This window comes from Microtus oregoni, unplaced genomic scaffold, assembly GCF_018167655.1.
Source record: "Microtus oregoni isolate MIOR12 unplaced genomic scaffold, Mior012 000012F_ref0000307, whole genome shotgun sequence".
NCBI lineage: Eukaryota > Metazoa > Chordata > Mammalia > Rodentia > Cricetidae > Microtus > Microtus oregoni.
In genome coordinates, this window is record NW_024543071.1 from 19,130,743 (window position 1) to 19,150,851 (window position 20,109).

Genomic DNA, 20,109 nt, shown 5'->3' on the forward strand with positions numbered 1-20,109 from the left:
TGTACGAAAGTTGCACCGTGAACTGGGGATATAGCTTAGTTGGTAGAGCACTTACCTAGGGTGTATGAAATACTAGTTGGCATCCACAGCCCTGCATCAAATTAGGCATTATCTTACCTACCTGTAAACCAACACTAGGAGGTAGAGGCAGGAAGATCAGAAATGCAAGATTGTCCTTGGATGACCCTTCCAGAGGACCTTGATTCAATTCCCAGCACCCACGTGGCAGCTCACTCCAGTCAAAAGGAACCCTGATGTCCTCTTCCGGCTTCTGTGGGCACTAAGCCTGCATGTGCTATATAGACAGATGTACAGGCAAAACACCTATAGGCATTTTTTTTTTTTTTAAAGAAAATACCTGGAAGTGCTTGAGAGAAAAACCCTATAAAGAATATGACTTTTCTCTCCATGCAGGGAATATGGTTACAGAACCCAGTGAAATTACTGCTATCTGTCAAAGTCTCCAGCAAGTGGCAGAAAAATGCCAGCAGGACCCTGAGAGCTACTGGTATTTCCACGAGACAGCTGTGCCCTGCCTGTTTGGTTTGGCTGTCCAGGCTTCCATGCCAGGTAATTTTCTGTGCTTCATATTCTAGGAAGTTGGCTTTCTCCTTGCGTTAGACAGCACCAGCACCCCTGGGTATTACTGGCACTGCCTGTTGTACTGTCAAGTACATCCCACTTAAGACAAGGATGACCAGAGACAGTAACCAGAATCCAGTGGTGATGGCAGCAATAAAAGGGATGCACGTTTTAAGTGCTGTGCTACTAGTTGATTAGGATTGAACTCTGGAGTCTAGTGGGCCTGGTTGGGTTTTATGTTCAGCTCGCAAACTTATCGTTCTCGTGTGTGTGTGTAACATTTATGTGTTTATGTTCTAACATGTGCATATATATGTATACGTTATACATAGAACCACATATATTACACGATCACAGCGTCATTGGTAAGGATTAAAGGTACTGTATGACAGCAGTGCTCATTGTATGATAGTTGCTATAAATAAGACCCCATAAAGATAAGCATATGTCTTGAAAATTTTTAGAAGACTGGCGTTTCTACTTAGTGTCAGGACTGCCCCTTTTAGCCGGTCTCATTTTCTACTGTTGACTAGTGTAAGCCCAGTGCACACTTGTCTTACGCCCCTAATTTAGACCAGTACCACTTCTGCCTCACTGCAAGATTTTAAACACTAACTTTTCTGCAGAATATATTGACTTAATTGGCTTTTTACCAGGTGTGGTGGAGTACTCCTATAATCCCAATGGAAAGTAAAAGCAGGAGGATTAGGAGTTCAGGGATAGCCTGGGCTACATGAGACCCTTTTCCCAAAAAAGCATGGTGGTCCATGCCTTTAATTCTAGCACTCAAGAGGCAAAGTCAAGTGGATCTCTGTGAGTAAATTTGAAGCTAGCCTGGTCTACATAGCAAGTTCCAGGCTAGCTAATGCTACATAATGATACCCAGTCTCCAAAGGTGGTAGGGAACCCTGAAATATTAGGGGCTAGAGAGATAGCTCAGTAGTTCCCAAACTTAGGTGGCTCATAACTACCTGTCACTCTAGCTCCAGGGGATCCCATACTCTCTTCTGGACTCTGAGGACACCTGCATTCATGTGCATAGCTCCCCTACCCCCAGCACGTGCACACATAATACATATATACATAATTTAATTAAAAATAAATTTTTTAGAAAGAATACTCCAGAGTTAGCCTGTTATGAGGTGGACAAGAACTACTTTGAATTCCTTCCTCCTTCCTTGCTAGTCTCACTGTTTAGCTCAGGCTTGACCATAAGCCCTTAGTCTTCCTGCTTCAGGCTTTTAAGGCTGATATTAATTATAGGCAGTCTTGACCCAAATTTGGATTTTGTCTTTTCTTTGAGAGACAGGGTGTAGTCCTGGCTGTTGTGAAACTTGCTCTGTAGACCAGGCTGGCCTCAAACTCACAGAGATTCGCCTGTTTAAAGGCATATAAAGGGAATATGCCGCCACCTCCAGGCCAGATTTGAGTTTCTGAACCAGTAATGGCTTTATGGATCTATGGATTGTTATGCATAGGTGTTTTGGTTTTGCAGAGAAGGAATCCTCAGTTCTGAGAAGAGTGCTATTGGAGGATGAGGTCTTGGCTGCCTTGGCATCTGTCATTGGAACTGCTACTACCCACCTGAGCCCTGAGTGAGTATAACATGAGTGACCTGAACCTCAGGGATGGAGAAAACATTCTTGGGCAGGAGTCACAGGTGGTGCTTTCTCAGTTGTTCTTGTTCCTGTATGTAAGTATGGAGGCAGTTGTTTTATAAGTTTGATGACAAAAGAAAAGGAAGGACCTTTTAAAAACACCACAGACTGTTGGGTAAGCCTTGGGATTAGTGATTTTTGTTGGTGATTTATGTTGCTAGGGAATTTTTTAGGTTTATTTTTGCTTCGTGTGTGTTAGTGTTTTGCCTGCATATATATGTGTGCACAATGTGTATGTGTTGCCTGATGAATGCAGGTGTCTGGTCCTTTGAAATTTAGTTGCAACTGTTAGCCTCCATGTGGGTTCTGGTAACCAAACTCGGGTCTTCTGGAAAGACAAGTGCTCTTATCCACAGAACCATCTTTCCAGTCCTGGGGTCAATGGGTTTTGTTTGTTTTGTTTTTGGAGGTCACCAGTGAACTGTTTTTAAAATATGCATTGAGCTCCTCATAAAACTGTAGGCTAAAAGGATAGGGTTTGATTGTGCAAATAATTGTGCCAAATTAACATGTTGAATATGTGGATAACCATGGCACCTGCACACAGATGTGCACATACTCTAACTTCTTAATGACACCCTGTACTCTGTCTCCAGACTAGCTTCCCAGAGTGTCATGTGCATCGTGCCCCTCTTCTTAGATGGCAACACCTCCTTTCTACCTGAGAATAGCTTCCCAAGCCGATTCCAGCCATTCCAGGTAATAATCTGATAGCTCTGATGGTCTGAATCTTGGAGTTTATATCCTTTAGACTCAACTTTAGGACTATTCTGGGACGGGCATAGGGACATACATGCCTACTACCAGTAAGACAGGCTCATCAGAGCTCTTCTTCCTTCACAGAGTGGCTCCTCTACACAGAGGCGACTGGTTGCACTGCTTACAGCTTTTGTCTGCTCCCTGCCACGAAATGTAAGTGGGCACATTTGAGACTCTGGAACTCAGATGACCTTGGGCTGAGCTTGGCCACAGGCTAAGCTTTCTTGCTTCCCCCATTTAAAGAAGTTCTTTCCCATGCTGATCTCTGATGTCACTTTCTATTGAGTATTTCTTGGAGTTCAAGTGTCTTCTGGGTCCATTACATGGCCAGGTTTTCTATAGGTGGAAATCCCTCAGCTGAACCGACTCATGCGGGAGCTTCTGGAGCAGAGCTGCTGCCACAGCTGCCCCTTTTCTTCCACTGCCGCCGCCAAGTGCTTCGCAGGACTCCTCAACAAGCACCCTCCAGGTACTAGGCTGGGCCTGGGATAGAAGCCTTTCTTTGTCACCTAGTGATGAAATCTACACGTTTAGTTCTTGTTCTCCTTAAAGGAACTCATAATGGCTTCAGTTACTGTCCTCTGACAGTCTTGTCAGAGACTAGAGTTTGGCAGAGCATTTCAGGGTTCAAAACAAGAATAGAAGGAGCACGTTCAACTCACTTCTGCCATCTTATTCCATCATGGTGCTATTAAGAATAATTTTTTAAAAATAGATTTGTTTGTGAAACAGAAGAGATGGCTCAGTAATTAGGAGTATGTACTAGATTCCTGAATCAGTTCTTAGCAGCTATGTCAGAAATCTTACAACAGCCTCTAAGTCTAGCTCCAAAAGATAATGACACCCTCTTCTAGACTCCAGGACTACCTGCACTCAGACGTATATAGCATGTGTACACAGACACATGCATACCTATACTTAATAGCCAGTTTGGATGTTCACCTTCCTAGAAATGGATGGAGAGGGGAGGACCTAGGACTTACCACAGGGCAGGGAACCCTGACTGCTCTTTGGACTGGAGAGGGATGGGGAGAGGAGTGGGGGGAGGGGGAGAAGGGTGGGAGGAGGGGGAGAAGGGTGGGAGGAGGGGGAGGGAAATGGGAGGGCATTGGATCCCCTGGAACTGAAGTCACATGTGGTTGTGAACTACTTTGTGGGTTCTTGGAGACATATGCTGGTCTTCTGCAAGAGCAACTAGTACTCTCTCAACTGCTGAGCCTTCTTTTCTAGCCTCCGTGGTGTAAGTCTTTATTGGAGTAGAAACTCTCTCCTCAGGCACCAGCACCTTGCTATTGAGAGTACTGCACCAGACTCTGCTACTGGCATTCTGTCATTTTGATTGTCTTTTTCTAATAGCTTCTCAAGTACTGTGCTCGTAAATGATTTACATCCTTTGTCATTAAAGGAAGAAACTACATTGTCATTTTAACATTATGTATCTTTCTTCTTAGGGCAGCAGTTGGATGAATTCCTCCAGCTTGCTATGGACACAGTGGAGACTGGCCTGGCCTCTGGATCTTCTCGTAATCAGGCTTTTGCTCTGCTGCTCTGGGTGAGGAGGTAGCATAGACGCTGGTTAGATAGACAAAATATTCACGTTTGTCCCTCTTCTACTGTTGTGTTAAAATACCATGACTGAGATACCTTATAAAAAAAGTAATTAATTGGGTTTACAACTGGTCTTGGGGTCAGAGGCATGACAGCTGGAATTGCTGTGGGCTCACATCTTGATCCAAAATCAGGAGGCAGAGAAAGATGCTGTGGCTTGAGTCTTGAAATCTCAAAGCATGCCCCAATGACATACTTCTCCAGCAAAGCCAAACCTAATCTTCTCTGAACAGCCACCAACTGGGGACCAAGTATCCAAATGGCTAAGACTTATGGGAGACATCTCATTCAAACTACAAAAGCCCCTGAGCCACCATTTGTAACAAGTGTGCTTGGAGTTCAGGAGTTTGAATGTCAGACCCTGACTTCTCTTTTCTCTGCTTACAGGTAACCAAGGCTTTAGTCCTCAGATACCATCCTCTCAGCACCTGCCTTACCACCCGAGTAAGTCTTTCCTGATACATAACTGGAATCTAAACAAGAACCTCCTTTTGATCCCATTTCCCTCTTACTAGTATTTTTGTTGGGCATGGTACCACATGCCTTTTACCCAAGGCACTCAGGCAGAGGCAGGCAGATCTCTGAGTATGAGGCCAGCCTGGTCTGCCTAGAGAGAGTTCCAACCAGGGCAAACAGCTACCTGTTTTAAAAGAAAAAATATATTATGTATATATTTTGCTTATATGTACACATGCTTGCCTGCTGCCCAAGGAGAGCAGAGGACATAGCCAGATACCCTGGAAATAGGGCATAAATGTTTGTAAGACACCTTGTGGGTGCTGGGAACTGAACCCAAGTTCTCTAAATGAACAGTAAGTGATTTCAACCACTGTCCACCTATCCAGCCCCTTGTTTATTATTCTTATAAGGCTTTCATCCTTTTTGGTACTTAAGAGTTTTCTTTCCAGCATACCTCAAAGGCTTTTTTATTTATGTATTTATTTTGGTCCCACCAGCTCATGGGCCTCCTCAGTGATCCAGAACTAGGCCCTGCAGCAGCCGATGGCTTCTCTCTACTCATGTCTGACTGCACTGACGTGTTGACTCGTGCCGGCCATGCTGATGTTCGGATTATGTTCCGCCAGCGGTTCTTCACAGACAATGTGCCTGCTTTGGTCCAAGGCTTCCATGCTGCTCCCCAAGGTGTCTGAAAGCTGAACCCCAAATCCATGGACATCTTCTTGGCCAGTCTCTACAGTAATTTAAGATCCAGATGCTTTATCGTCAGAGTGATCTGCACCTACAAAGCCACACTTTTCATCTCTTTTCCTTGATGGGTACATCGGAGCTATTGTGAGCTCAAGAATCTTAGAGAGAAAACGAACATGTTCATGTGGAAGCCAAAAGTCAACATCAGCTATCTTTTATTACATTTTTTTTAACTGCATACTACACAATATGTCTGTGGAGGTCTTTCCACCACGTAGATCCCAAGGTTTGAACTCAAAATCGTCAGGCTTAACAGCAGGTGCCATTACCTTGCTGGTCTGAATGTTCTTCCATTGTTTACATGTTTGTTATGTGTATGTGCTCAGGGATCAAAGAACAACTTGTAAAAGTTGTGCCGGATGGGTTCCAGGGATTGAGCTCGGGTCATACAGGCAAGAGCCTTTACCTAAGAAGCTATCTTGCCAGCTGTTCTACTTTAATTTTTGAGAGATCTCTCAGTCAGCTTAGATTGGCTAGCCAGCAAGCCCCAGGTGCTCTGTCCACTCCCCCAAGGCTGGCATTACATGTGCACATTTCCCTGCCACACTTAACCTGTTTACATAAGGTTCAGTGGGACTTGAACTCAAGTCTACACGTTCACAAACAGCACTTTATCTTCCCTGGCCTCAACTCCCTCTTTAAACAGGTCTCATGCTGTAGATCAGGCTGGCCTTAACTCCCCCTGCCTCAGCCTGCTGAGCCCTGTAACTATTGCCTTCAGCTATCACACTCCCTACTCATTATAGGCTGATATTCTCAAACTGAATGTCTAACCCCAGTTTTTTTCCTAAGCATCATCTTTTTCTTTTTCCCTCAGATGTGAAGCCAAACTATCTAAAGGGTCTGTCTCATGTACTCAACAGGCTGCCCAAGCCTGTGCTTTTACCAGAGCTGCCCACAGTGAGTTCTACAATCACCCCTCAGAAAGGGAGAGGGAAGATAAAGATCTAAGACCATAATGTACATCCCATTTCCATTGTTTCTTAGCTCCTTTCCTTGCTGCTGGAGGCACTGTCCTGCCCTGATTCCGTGGTCCAGCTTTCTACTCTCAGCTGTCTCCAGCCCCTTCTACTGGAAGCACCCCAAATCATGAGTCTTCATGTTGATACTCTGGTCACCAAATTCCTGACCCTCAGCTCCAGTCCTTCAATGGTGCGTTGAGCCCCAGCACATCCTTTAGTACCTTTCTCCTTTTGTCTACCCTGACCTCATTTGTGTTCCAGGCTGTCCGGATTGCTGCTCTGCAGTGTATGCATGCCCTCACTCGCCTGCCCACTCCTGTGGTAAGTCTCGGGAGTCAGAAATGCTTGTTTAATGCTGTTGTCCAAGCTGGCCTGACCTGCTATAATCATCCTACTTCAGTGTTGGGGTTACAAGTGTGGACTGCCACACCTGGTTGAGTACTTACTTGCTTTCAAGTGAGTTTAGCTACCCAATTCTGTGTGAGAAGATAGAACTACATACATCGTACACATAAACATAGACTCCCCTACACATCTTGAACTCAGAATGGATCCAGTAAATCCTGACCACCTTGTAACACTGGTAATCCTGCCTCTTCCCATCAGTTTAGAATCATTAAAGGATAAGGCACATGGGATATATTTAATGTGTGAGGCTGGTGTTCAAACTTTAAGATTAAAGGGGGGACATAGAGCTTGAGAGATGGCTCATTACTTAAGAGCACTGACTATTCTAGAGTACCCAGGTTTGATTCCCAGTACCCACATGGCAGCTCACAACCATTTTTAACAGTCTTAGGGGATACACCCATATATTAAAAACATATTAAAAAATGTGGGTCACATTTCACTTCCATCAGGATGTGAGTTATAGGTGTCAGAGAAGCAGAATTTCCTATTTCTCATTCCAGCAAGAGTTAAGATGATGTCCTCTGACTTCACAGCTACTGCCATACAAATCCCAGGTGATCCGGGCCTTAGCCAAGCCTCTGGATGACAAGAAGAGACTTGTACGCAAGGAAGCAGTGTCTGCGAGGGGAGAATGGTAAGCTGTAGACTGAAGGAAGTGGTGGGACCAAGGAAAACCTCAAGGTAATGTTGCAACATTATTTGTGCCTACAGGTTTCTGCTGGGGAGCCCAGGTAGCTGAACCCTTGGTCCTGGCCTAGCCCCTTCTGACAATCTAACCTGCAGGGACTAACTATTGAGCCACCCTCCAAGGCAAGGAAACCACTGACCTGTCTTCCCCCATGGATGTAGTACAGATGCTGGGTCCCTCATGCATGGCTGTGCAAGACAAAACACTTGAGTCCTGATTTCTAGTGGATTGTTGAAGAAACTGAATGGGCCTTGTATTTGAAGAAAAGATGTTGGATTTTGGAGCTCCCCTATATCAGGAAAAGGGAGCTGTCCTGCTGAAGGGTGAATGCAATTGAGTGTGACCTTGGGAGCCAGGGATGGTGTTTTAAGTGTGTTCATTTGCCAGAGAATAAAACGATTTTTTTTTTTTTTTGGTAATGGGTGGATTGATATGTATTTCCTTTATTCTACATATACATAGCACATAGAGTTCTGGAGAGCCTCTAGCTCTTCAAAATAAGGAGACACCAAACTTAGCAGGCCTTCTTTATCTAGACCTCCCCAACACCAAGGCAAACACAGAAGCTATTCATCTTTACAAATCAAATGCCTTTATTTTTACTCCTTCTGCAGCACGTGAGAAATGGCAGTGACCTTGGCAATAGGCTTATTGTTTTTGTCCCATTCAGGAGCCAGAATTTCAACATACCTGACAAAATCTTTTCCCAAAGTGAGAGATGGTGGCTAGCCCCAGTGCTGTGACCTAGAGGACATCAAAGTCAGCATTGGATAAGGTAGCTAGTTCCCTGACCCCTGGTCTGGGGCTAAAACTTGTTTGCCTGAGTAAGGGACATCAGTCATAGGATTTCTCCACTTTTTTTTTTTTTTTTTTTTTGGTTTATCAAGACAGGGTTTTTCTGTGTAGCGTTGGCTGTCCTGGAACTTGCTCTGTAGACCAGGCTGGCCTGGAACTCAGAAATCCACCTGCCTCTGCCTCCCGGGTGCTAGGATCAAAGTCATGTGCTGCCGCCACCCAACTGTATCTTGTTTTGAGATGGCCAGAAGATTGCTCTTGAGTTGTCCCTAAGTAGTACTCTAAGGCAGGCCTAGTGGCTCTTTATGGTCATGGATTCCAAGAAAAGCTGCCCTTGGAAGTTCTTGAAAGAGACATAACAAGCATCAAACAATGTTCAAGTTGTGGCTCACACAGCCATCACAGAGGCTGAGTGAGCAGTCACCCAGGGAGGAGGGTCCCAGCTCATTCCATTCCCATGGGGTAGGTGACTAGAAGGTAACAGCACCCGGGTCAGCCAGTGCCTGTGAGAAATGACCAAGAAAACATGCCTTTAGTTCTAAGTTCTTGGTTGGATGTCCAAGCAAACATCAAACACGAAGATGATTAGAGTTCTAATCTCTGTCTGAGAACTGTATCCTCTGGGGCTCTAAAGCCATCTTGAGCATGCTCTCTCCTGTGACTTCCAAGTGCTAGGATTACAGATGTGCACAATTGTGCTTGACCTAATAATTTACAGTTTGAAAAATGGTTTTCTCTTGTTTCTTGGACTGAATAGAGCTAGCCTCATATTACTGTTGGATCCCTGCAACATGTAGGTCGGTCACCTCAGTCTCTCACACTGTCAAACAAACAAAAGATAACTAGCGCCTACTACATCCTACCTATGTGCCCTTCCCTAAGAACTGTGTTCTCAGTACTCTTCTGTAGTCGCCTTGAATAGGAGCTCTTAAACCACAGTTCTAGGGCTGAAGAGATGGCTCTTGTTCCTACAGAGGACCTGGGTTTGATTCTTAACAGCCACAGAGCGGCCTATAACCAGCTACAGTTTCAGTCCCAGGGGATCTATCCACTGTCCTCTCCTGACCTCACAGGCACCATGCATGTACATAAGAATATGCATATAGCAAATGTTTCCTTAAATTTGCAGTTTTAGCCTCAGGCCCCAGTGGTTCAAATAAAATGGTAGCTATTCCTATTCCTGAGAATGAAACCTAATTATAAATTCCTCAGTGGCACTAGCCACATTCTCTGCTTCTGTGGACAGACCATTTTCCCTGTCATGGGAGTTTGGTTCCACAGCACTGTCTTTACCTTCACCCCAATTACAATCTCTGCTTCTGGGTATGGACCATCTTCCCCATCACAAAGCTGTTACGTAGCACTGCTGTCTGTCTTTACCTTCCTGTGTCCACACCTAGGAACACCTTCCAGTTGTCCAAGCAGCCATAGTTGTAAGGATTCCTAAATACCTAGAGACAAGAAAAAATACATTTCTACAAACCTCATCTGCTTAATCTCATCTTGGAGATAGGTTAGAGCTAAATTATGACTTTATAGAACTTGTCTAGTCAGCCCTGATTATGGACTGTTTATTAGATGAGGATCCAGTTACCCACCTGCTCACCCAGGTCCCCTCTTCCCCACTCACTCTGCCCTTGGCCTGTAACCGACGTCTCTCCTTCTTGTTGATATGCCTTTCAATGCTAGTCTCACCGCGACTGATGAGAACAGCATGCCATATGGTTAGGGCACCCAGAGCCAGTGCCACAGAACTAAGAAAGGCAAAAATTGGTAGAAATTAGAAGCTAGAAAACAGTGGGAAATCAAGCTTGTGATTATGACTAGCTCATAGCCTCTGCCTCACTTCCCTTATCTCCTCATATATGGCCTAGGTGAACATGTATTCTACCTCTTAAAGATCTAGTGTGGGGGGAAAAAAAAAAAAAAAGATCTAGTGTGGTTGAAAAGATGGCTCAGGTCCTGAATCCAATTCCTAGCAACTACAGGGTGGCTCACAACCATATGTAAAGAGATCTGGTGCCCTCTTCTGGCCTACAGGCATACATGCAAGCAGAACATTGTGTACATAATAAATCAATTCACTTATTTATTTATTTGGTTTTTCTGGTCAGGGTTTCTCTGTAGCTTTGGAGCCTGTCCTGGAACTAGCTCTTGTAGACCAGGTTGGCCTCAAACTCACAAGAGATCCACCTGCCTCTGCCTCCTGAGTAGTGCTGGGATTAAAGGCATGCGCCACCACTACCTAGCATAAATTAATAAATCTTTTTTAAAAGATCTGTTAAAGTAAGTTTAAAAAAATGTATACAGAAAGGAAGATGGGAAAATAAGTACACTGAGAAAAATGTAGAGTTCCTTAAAATGTCCATACTTAGAAAATGGTGGAGGGAGCTGAAGAAATGGCTGAGCAGTTAAGAGGACAGACTGCTCTTCCAGAGGACCTGAGTGCACCCATATAGCAGCTTACAACTGTCTGTAACTCTAGTTCCATGGGACAAGACACCCATGGCAAAACACCAATGTACATAAAGAAAAAAAAAGTTAGGGCTGGAGAGATGGCTGAGCGGTTAAGAGCACTGCCTGCTCTTCCAGAGGACCCTCAAACTCACAGATATCCTACCTCTGCCTCCTGAGTACTGGGATTAAAGGCATGCACCACCACCACCCAGCACAATGCACATTTTAAAAAAGAATAAAATAGAGGGCCCGGCATGGTGGTGTACACCTTTAATTCCAGTACGCGGGAGGCAGATACAGGCAGATCTAAATGAGTCTTGAGGCCACCCAGTCCCAGAACAGCCAGGGCTACATAGAGAAACCCTGTTATGATAAACCAAAAAAAAAAAAAAAAAAAGTAGAGGATCATATAAGCATAAGAGGTTGGAATGGGGGTTGGCAGAAATTCATATTCTCTGCAAATCCTAGCTGCACATCATAGGACAAATCCCTTCTTTGAGTTTTCAATTTCCCTTCTCAGTAAATAGAGTTAACTTGTTTTGTGGTTAGGAATCAATAAAAACAATAGCTTAACTTACCTTGATACATAACAAGAATGATTGTATTAATAACCTGCAATGCTAAAGAACTCTTTGATAGCCTCAGTTAGACTACGACAATGGCAGGTTACTTAGAGATGAGTCCTTCCTGTGTGTGGGCACCTACAAAGGTTTTCTTATGTTTCCCTCCCTTAAAACTATCAAAACTGAGTTAAGTACCTGCACAGGAACCAGAGGTAGACAAGACTCTTGTGAGTTATTCTTTCTCGAAAGGAGAAGGTGGGTGGTGGTGTCTGGTGGTAAGTCTATAAAAAAAAAAAAACAAAAAAAACAGCAAAGCCTGGCTCCCTTGCTCTGTCAGTCTTCAGCAACTGTCACCAGAGCCCCAAGCACCTACAGGCAGGAATTAATAAAACTAGGCAGATAAAAATGGGGATTAAAGCCACAGAGGAAATCAGACCAGCAGCCAGATGAGTGGACCAAGCCCGGTGGCACCATCACATAGACAGACAGTGGGTAGAGCAGGTCTGGACAAGATAGCAAAGCACAAAAGGGGCTGAATTGTGGGTTGACAGCAGTAACGGGACTCCAGGGGAAGCCACTCCTATTTCTAGCCAACCACATTCCCTTCGCTCTGTGGCTACATCCACTAGAGATAGATCTATACCTCACATGGACTAACGGCAGGGGGTTGTGAAAAAGCAACAGGAGTGCTATATACAAGTCAGATGTTCACAGATTCACAGAATAAGGGGTCCTAACAGGAATAGGGAAGGGGAAATGATCCTGAAGCTACTCTCCTAGCATGGTATCTGTCCCCTGGAACCCCATTACACAGACTAATAGACCCCTTGCTGCTCAGGCTATCAGGAAGGCAGAGTCTAGGCTAAGCTCAGCCCAAAGAAGTGATGATGCCATAGATTACTTAAAACTTCCATACCAGAGAATTCCAGTTTGCCCCCAGGCTACTTAGTTTACCATGACAGCTTCCTTAGAACTTTCTGGCCTGGTCTGGCAACTAGCCTGCAGGCCCTTTCACATAAATAACTCTTAAATCCCCAGGCCTGAGCAGCAGGAGGCAGTGGTGTGGAGACTGCCCACCTGGTTGGCAATTGCCTGTAGTTTGTTCTTGTCAAGCTGTTTCATTTTCTAAGGGGACGGAAAACAGTGCTGGTTATACTCTTGGGCCACTAGGACAACCCCATCATTGGGAAAAGGTTTCTGTTCTGTTCTATTGCGTTCTCTTCCTAACCATGGGCTTACCTCAATGGCAGCGTAAGCCTCTCGGAAAAGGTCCCAACTTCCATAGCTACAGTAGACACAACCCAGAGTCATGAAAAAGCAGAAAGAGAAGAAGTAGCGATGGTTATAGTGGCCCACACAGTTGTTTAGCCAGGCTGGTAAAGGAATGATTAAGGACAAGATCAAATCTATAATTTGGGGATGTCCAAGCCCCTATAGCTCATCCTTAGTTCAAGGCATCACCCAAGCAAAGGCAAGAATAGAGGACAGTTTCCCAAGGTTAAGGTAAAAATTGTCTAAGCTTTTCAGAGCTTTCAGATTCCAAGAATCTTAACTACCTGCAAATATTCAACCTAACTCAGGCTAGCCAGACATCTGCATGAAAAGACAAAACGGGACCCACAATTGTATCTGGCGCCTCCAGCCACAGAGGCCCTTTTGATTCTCCACAAAAGACCTTCCAGGAGAGCTGGAGAGAGAGCTCAGCAGTTAAAGACACTGACTGCTCTACCAGAGGACCTGGATTCAATTCCCAGCACCCACATGGCAGCTCACATCTGTAACTCCAAGATCTGATGCCTTCACACAGACATATATGTAGGCAAAACACCAGTGCACCGTAAAATATTAAAAAAAAGAGCTTCCAGAAAATTCCTTTCTCCTACAAGATCATTCTAGAAGCCTATAAACATTCTGCTCCCCCACCCAAAAAGATGTTATGCCCCCAACAATGCCTCTTCTAACTTCTCATGAGTCAGTATTCTCTGGAGATTGATGCTAATTAGAAAGTCTTGAGCTTGTGCCTATGAACCCTGTGCAGTGACTGTTCTGAGGGGAAAACCGACGGTCCTGGCTGGGTCTTGGGCTGAAGAGAGCAAAAGGATACGGCAGTGATGATCCATCTTCAGCACACACCTGTGAGGGAGGGACACAGGCTGTGTTACGGTGGCCAAGGATCTTGAGATGTCAGTGACAAGGCTTTCCTACTAGGACCAGCATCCTGCTGAGGTGGAAAGGGCACAGACTCTGATGACAGCCAGGCCTTCCTTCAAACCCAGTTCTGTTGTTTATTGGCTAGGTGACAAGGAAACATCTCGTCACCTAGTTTGTACAAGCAGCAATAATGCCTCCCTCACAGGATCATACTGAAGACTAGGTGTCAACAGATGGGAAGCACAGTGATAGGTACTCTGACACACAATTAACTGATTCCAGAGCCAGGTTTGGCCCTAGGGTTCTAGCAAGAGGAACTCAAATAAGGTTTATAGCAAAGCCAAGACTCACCTATTACAGATGCTGCAGTGGTGTGTTCGGGCTGGTTTGGGGTAAATGCACTTCTTACAGATGGAGACGGTAGCAATGTCATTCCTGCCCTGTGCAAATCGAAAAGAACATCTTAACCACTACAGGACCACAAAATTTCTGTCTCAAAAGATTCCAAGTCACTCTCCCTCCCATTAATGGAACTGGCTACCATAGCGTGCAACTCTGCTCCTCCCCATGTCCCTGTGGGGTCCTACCTGGGGTGGGTATCCAGGAGGAGTGGTGATGGCCTGGTAGTAATGGAAGACGATGAGGATCAGATTCCAGTGGCTATAGAAGAAATGCCAGCAGAGTCGTGGTACTGAGTAGGTCCGAAGGATGAGGGGCAGGACACACAGATAAGCAATGGCCACAATGGATCCAGTCAGCACGATCACCAGCACCACAAACACCTGCCAACACCAATGAGGTCAAGAAGACAACATGAGAGAACTATACCCATCAAGACTCAGGATCTTCCCTGGGCATGGAAGGTTGGGTTCCAAAGCTTATGTGAGCCTATCAGAAACACCCTCTTCCCCCAAAACTTCCCCTTCTCTGAGCTTCCTAGGCATCATCACTCACCACTCCAAACCAGCGGATTACATTGTCCACCAGCCAGTAGATAGGCTCAAAGGCAGCATCAATAGCAGTGTCACTGCCTCCAAAGGAGTTGTAGACCAGGGAGCGCAGGCAAACCTTTCCATAACGCCAGCGCTGTACCAGGCCCCGGAGCAGAGGTGGACAGCGACGCCGATAACCCAGGAGCAGAAGGAGACGCAGGCAGAGGCGGGCTGGGCCCAAGAGCAGACTCCGCTGGCCCCGCATGGTTCCTAGGAGAAAATACTAATAAAAGGATCCAGCCTGATCCTTGTCCTATCCTACTCCATTAATGAGAAGGCCCAAAGCATCAATTTAGAGGACTTCTCAAAACTAAGGCCAAATTAGACTATTAGGTTAGTCATCAGCTTTGGAAAGACAAAAAGGTCACTTTTCTACAGACTTTCCAACCATATTATGGGAGGTAGGGACTGAAGGTTCTCAGCCTACAAAAGTAGTGTTTACATTATACTACCTGATCATGCAGCAAATCCCGGGTAGTTTACACCTGAGGGGCCTCAGTACAGGGAGAAACAGTTGGCCAAGTCAGAGGAGTCCTGTGTGTGTACAGCACATGTGTGGAGGCCAGAAGTGGGCATCGAACATTTCTTCCCTAGTCACTCTCCACGTACTTTTTTTTTTTTTTATGATTGCTTGCCTGCATGTATGTATGTGTATCATGTATGTACCTGGTGCCCAGAGGTCAGAAGAGAGTGTCAGATCCCCTGGTGCTAAAGTTACAAATGGCGGTAAATTGCCAAGGAAGTGCTGAGTCTTCTGCAAGAATAGCTAGTGTCTGACTGGGCATGATGACATGTGCCCCTACTCCCAGCACTCAGGAAGCAGGCGATCTAAGTTCAAAGCTACCCGGGTCTTTGGGCAAGCTCCAGGACAGCTAGGTTTACACAGAAAAACCCTGTCTTGAAAAACCAAAATAATAATAGTAATAACAATGACGAACAGCAAGTATTCTTTTTTTTTTAAAGATTTATTTATTTATTATGTATACAGCATTCTGTCTGCATGGATGTCTGCAGGTCAGAAGAGGGCACCAGATCTCATTACAGATGGTTGTGAGCCACCATGTGGTTGCTGGGAATGGAACTCAGAACCTCTGGAAGAGCAGTCAGTGCTCTTAACCTCTGAGCCATGTCTCCATCCCTTCTTTTTTTTTTTATTAAAAATTTCCACCTCCTCCCCTCACAGCAAGTATTCTTAACTGCTGAGCCAATCCTTCAACGACCCGCTGCACCAAACCCTGACACATATATACACCTCTTCTTTTTTGAGACAGGGTATTTGACTAAACCTGAAACTCACCAATTCAGCTACTCAAGCTCCAGGGTCCACCTATCTCTGCCTCTCCAGGATTAGAGACAGACACACTGGTCTTTTTACATGAGTTCTGTGGGATCAAACTTAGGTCACCATGCTTGAGGAGCAAATACTTTAACAGCTAAGCTCAGAGTTTTTTGTTTTGTTTTGAAGATACCTGTCTAGAAAGACCACGGAGTAAAGCTAACCAATATAAGCAAAGCAGCTGCCACTGTATCTTACCAAGGCGTTGAAGCGGGTAGTGGGGGGGTTATCCCAGGATCTCCTGCTTACTCTGTAATGCCCAAGATCCTGAATCTAGAACTTTCCTGGTCCTATCCCAGTGTTCCTACTCCCATCTGGGCTGGGATTATAGGCCCACCAGAGGATATGATTCCTCATTCCCTATTAAGACAGTCAGCCACCACTTGCAGGACATAAGATACTTTGTCTCCAATTCCACTCCCAGCCCTAACCCCAGGGTTATAGCAGCCAAGGTAACTTCAGGTATTCAGAGCACAAGACAAGTGGTAGGAGGGAGCTGCCCCCTTGGGAGCTTTTCCAGGTCTTCTCTGATTAAGCACCATTTTTGTGACTGATGCTCACAGCTCCAAGTTTCCCAAGCACTTCATACTGGCCCTCAGCACTCTCCATGGTTCCTCTTAATGTGCCTGCATCTCTGCACTCTTCCCAAGCAATGAATACAACTCTGGACACAGAGACTCCAATAGACTTTCCATGATAGTCTCATTAGCTGCATAAAAATAATGTTTTAATGTTGGACAGGGAATACTGCTTTGTCTTCAGCAACCCCACTGACTTATTTAACAGGCAGCTCACAACCCAGCAGAAACTGGACCTGGTCACTCTGCTGTGGAGATGGGTTTCAGTTCAGTAACTGGAGTAATGGACTCTGCTTGCACCCTGGTTCATCCCCGCAAAAGGCTTTTCAAAGAAAATAGCTAATTATCTCCTTTCACAAGCTTGGAAACCCAAAGGTGAAAAGAAATCGTCCAAAAAAAGGCCTAAAAGAAAACTGAAGCTTAGTGGGGAGAGACCTATAGATACTGCACCAGGGTAAGAAACTAGCCTTTCCATCACTTCCTAAATGCAGAAAGAATTAACAGAAAAAGTAGAAAAGAAAAACTGGGGTTGGCAGTAGTGGAGCATACCTTTAATTCTAGCAATCAGGAGGCAGAGGTCAGCCTGCTCTACAAAGCCAAGTTTCTGAGCCACTCAGAGAAACCGTCTCAAAAAAACAAAAACAAGCCAGGCAGTGGTGGTGTATGCCTTTAATCCCAGCACTTGGGAGGCAGAGGCAGATGGTGTGCTGTCCCACAGCAGTGTACCACTGCACATCTCTTTTTAGAAGTAATGGAGAGTGCTCTAGTTGCTGGAATGCTTTTTATAGTGATACTGTGCAAAACTCAGGTAATTTCCTAATTTGTAATAAATGCAAATTATATGTCACCTCAGAGCTATCATGGTTAGTCTTTTTCAAAAAAAAAAAAAATCCTCAAAAAGCTGAGCGTGGTGGTGCATACCTTCAATTCCAGCACTCAGAAGACTACTCAGGTTGATCTACATAGTGAGTTCCAGGACAGTCAGAGCTACATAGTAAGGCCCTGTCAAAAAATACAAAATCTTTTTTTTTTTTTTTTAATTTTCAAGACAGGGTTTCTCCATAGCTTTTGGTTCCTGTCCTGGAACTAACTCTTGTAGACCAGGCTGGCCTCGAACTCACAGAGATCCGCCTGCCTCTGCATCCCGAGTGCTGGGATTAAAGGCGTGCGCCACCACCGCCCGGTAAAAATACAAATTCTTAAAACTGAGTATGGTGGTGTAAGTACACCTGGAGGCATGAGGACCAGATGGTCAAAATCACCCTTGGCTACACAACCAGTTAGAGGCCAGCATGAGAGACAGGAGACTATGTCTTAATAAATAAATAAACAAATAAATCAGGGCTGGAGAGATGGCTCAGAGGTTAAGAGCACTGACTGCTCTTCCAGAGGTTCTGAGTTCCATTCCCAGCAACCACATGGTGGCACACAACTATCTATAATGAGATCTGGTGCCCTCTTCTGGTGTGTAGGAATACATGCAGGCAGAACACTGTATACATAATAAAGAAATAAATCTTTAAAAAAAATTTTTTTAAATCAGATTGTCGGTCACCTCCTACATTCTTTATTCTGAACGAAATGCCTACTTCAAAGGCTCGAATGACCAATTCTCTTCTATGTATACCCTATTTAGGATTCAATTCTTTTCTTAAGTAGTCCAGTAACCTCTTTCTCTAAACCTTAATTTTTTTGCTGTTGTTTATCTTTTTCAAGACAGGGTTTCTCTACATAACATCCATAGCTGTCCTGGAACTTGCTTTATAAACCAGGCAGGCCTGGAAATTACAGAGATCCACCTGTCTCTGTCTCCCGCGTGCTGGGATTAAAGGCATGCAGCACCATACCTGGCCCAAACTTTTAATTTTTTTATACATATAAATGTATGTTCACACACTCAAACACACACACTCACACAATGTGGCCAAGGTTTAAATCAGATGCTTATGAACACCTTAGACTAATACCTGGCCCCAACAAGCATTCAGTGAATACCTGTGGTTGAATGAATGGCCTGGAGAGGCGCAAAGCTGGTCAGCTCTATGGAAGCCAGCAAGGACACTCTTGCCAAGGCGATAACATCAAAGTATTTGTTGCTCTCATTCTTTCTGATTAGTAAAGAAATAGAACCATTATTAGAATCATAGCACCAAAGAACAATAATACATTTTATAGGGCCAATAAAACCAGAAACCAAACATGTGAAATTGAAAGCTTGCAGATGCTGATCAAATTTGAGTGAACAAAATGTGAAGCCAGGCCCCTCTCCTCACTTTAGCTAGTGGGCCATGGGGACAATGACGATGCTAGGAAATATATCATCCATAGGTCAAAAGTGAAGCAGAAGTTTTACCTCAGGAAATAGAGAAAAGGCATATATTTCAAACCTAAGTGTGGCAAGAGGGCATGGATGCCCTCAGGGGCAAGCACACTTCCTTCAAACCATTAGCAGTGTCCCCCTCAGTAGTACCAACGGGCCACAGTGACCATCTGCCACCAGATTAGAGACTAGCAAAAAACAACAGCCCTCCCCTAAATCACCATCTGTGTCCCAAAGAAGCCGGATTGGCAGAGAGGGAAAGAGAGAAAGGAATAAATTCCAATTTCGGCAGATGAAACCGCGATCAAAGTCATGGTAAATTTCATCTGCACAAGAAAATGCTGCTCCCCTGACCTCTGCCACCTCAAGCTGATGTAAAACATCAATAGAGCACAATATTCTACTTATGGAGGCTTCTTTCCCGACAAACAAGCTAAAACGAAAAGAAGGCAAAAGAAGCGGTAATGTTAACGTCGAGCTGCTCCTTCACAGTTGAGGGGCTCGTCCTCTAAAGTATCTGCCCGCAAGAGAAGAATCTGTGGTTTTACAAAACCAGAAAAAGGTCGTCTCCAAGAGCAGAGGAGTCCAACTATGATGGGATCAAGTCAAAAAAATAGGCTTAGGCTTGGGTTGTCTTCGAGACTTTGGACAAGTCAAACCTTGTCTCTGGATCTGAGTCTCCAAACCCGTGAAATGGGCAAGTTGGAGAGGCAGACTAGGGTTGAGGTGCGCTCAGACGCAGGAGGGCACAGTCACGCAGGACGGGGCATGAAGAGAACAGGAACTTGAACTTAAAGGCCTGGACACCTGACACTTCGGGTGGGAGGCAAGCGCTGCATCTTCGTCCTTACCTGCCCCAGCCAGATTCTCAATCAGCCAAATTCAGTCCAGTCGCCCTGCCTGCCGCTCAGTGCCTTCGGCTCCAGCTCGGGATCCGAGCCGGGCCAATCTCAGGCTGACCCACCATGGCCCACAGCCCACAGCGGCAGCCAGCGGACCGGATCCCGCCGCCCGCCCATCATCACCCAGATGCGCAGGCG

General features: G+C 45.1%; 2 protein-coding genes across 5 annotated transcripts in view; one reads left to right on the forward strand and one right to left on the reverse strand.

Annotated features, from left to right (window-relative positions):
• Mms19 (MMS19 homolog, cytosolic iron-sulfur assembly component) overlaps nucleotides 1-8,290 on the forward strand; it is a 38,644-nt gene extending 30,354 nt beyond the window's left edge. For both annotated transcript variants that reach the window (XM_041661379.1, XM_041661380.1), the window contains 13 exons: nucleotides 415-570; nucleotides 2,078-2,177; nucleotides 2,837-2,939; nucleotides 3,084-3,152; nucleotides 3,342-3,468; nucleotides 4,451-4,551; nucleotides 4,995-5,051; nucleotides 5,564-5,750; nucleotides 6,634-6,716; nucleotides 6,804-6,968; nucleotides 7,040-7,099; nucleotides 7,723-7,823; nucleotides 7,901-8,290. In XM_041661379.1, the coding sequence (XP_041517313.1) occupies nucleotides 415-570; nucleotides 2,078-2,177; nucleotides 2,837-2,939; nucleotides 3,084-3,152; nucleotides 3,342-3,468; nucleotides 4,451-4,551; nucleotides 4,995-5,051; nucleotides 5,564-5,750; nucleotides 6,634-6,716; nucleotides 6,804-6,968; nucleotides 7,040-7,099; nucleotides 7,723-7,823; nucleotides 7,901-7,928 (1,337 nt within the window). In that variant the 3' untranslated portion in view covers nucleotides 7,929-8,290. The remainder of the gene's footprint in view (nucleotides 1-414; nucleotides 571-2,077; nucleotides 2,178-2,836; nucleotides 2,940-3,083; nucleotides 3,153-3,341; nucleotides 3,469-4,450; nucleotides 4,552-4,994; nucleotides 5,052-5,563; nucleotides 5,751-6,633; nucleotides 6,717-6,803; nucleotides 6,969-7,039; nucleotides 7,100-7,722; nucleotides 7,824-7,900) is intronic.
• A 162-nt stretch (nucleotides 8,291-8,452) lies between these two features.
• On the reverse strand, nucleotides 8,453-20,092 carry Zdhhc16 (zinc finger DHHC-type palmitoyltransferase 16). 3 transcript variants are annotated; one of them, XM_041662065.1, is made up of 12 exons: nucleotides 19,921-20,092; nucleotides 18,745-18,857; nucleotides 14,798-15,045; nucleotides 14,431-14,625; nucleotides 14,195-14,283; nucleotides 13,797-13,825; nucleotides 12,932-13,065; nucleotides 12,770-12,817; nucleotides 11,888-11,973; nucleotides 10,303-10,426; nucleotides 10,053-10,123; nucleotides 8,453-9,175 (listed from the first exon to the last, which is right to left on the reverse strand). In XM_041662065.1, exons 3-12 carry the CDS (start codon nucleotides 15,038-15,040, stop codon nucleotides 9,061-9,063), a joined length of 1,134 nt encoding a protein of 377 aa, XP_041517999.1. In that variant the 5' UTR covers nucleotides 15,041-15,045; nucleotides 18,745-18,857; nucleotides 19,921-20,092; the 3' UTR covers nucleotides 8,453-9,060. The 3 variants fall into 3 exon arrangements, with proteins under 3 accessions (XP_041517999.1, XP_041518000.1, XP_041518001.1); XM_041662066.1 differs by lacking the exon at nucleotides 18,745-18,857; XM_041662067.1 differs by lacking the exon at nucleotides 12,770-12,817.
• Between the last annotated feature and the right edge of the window lie 17 nt (nucleotides 20,093-20,109).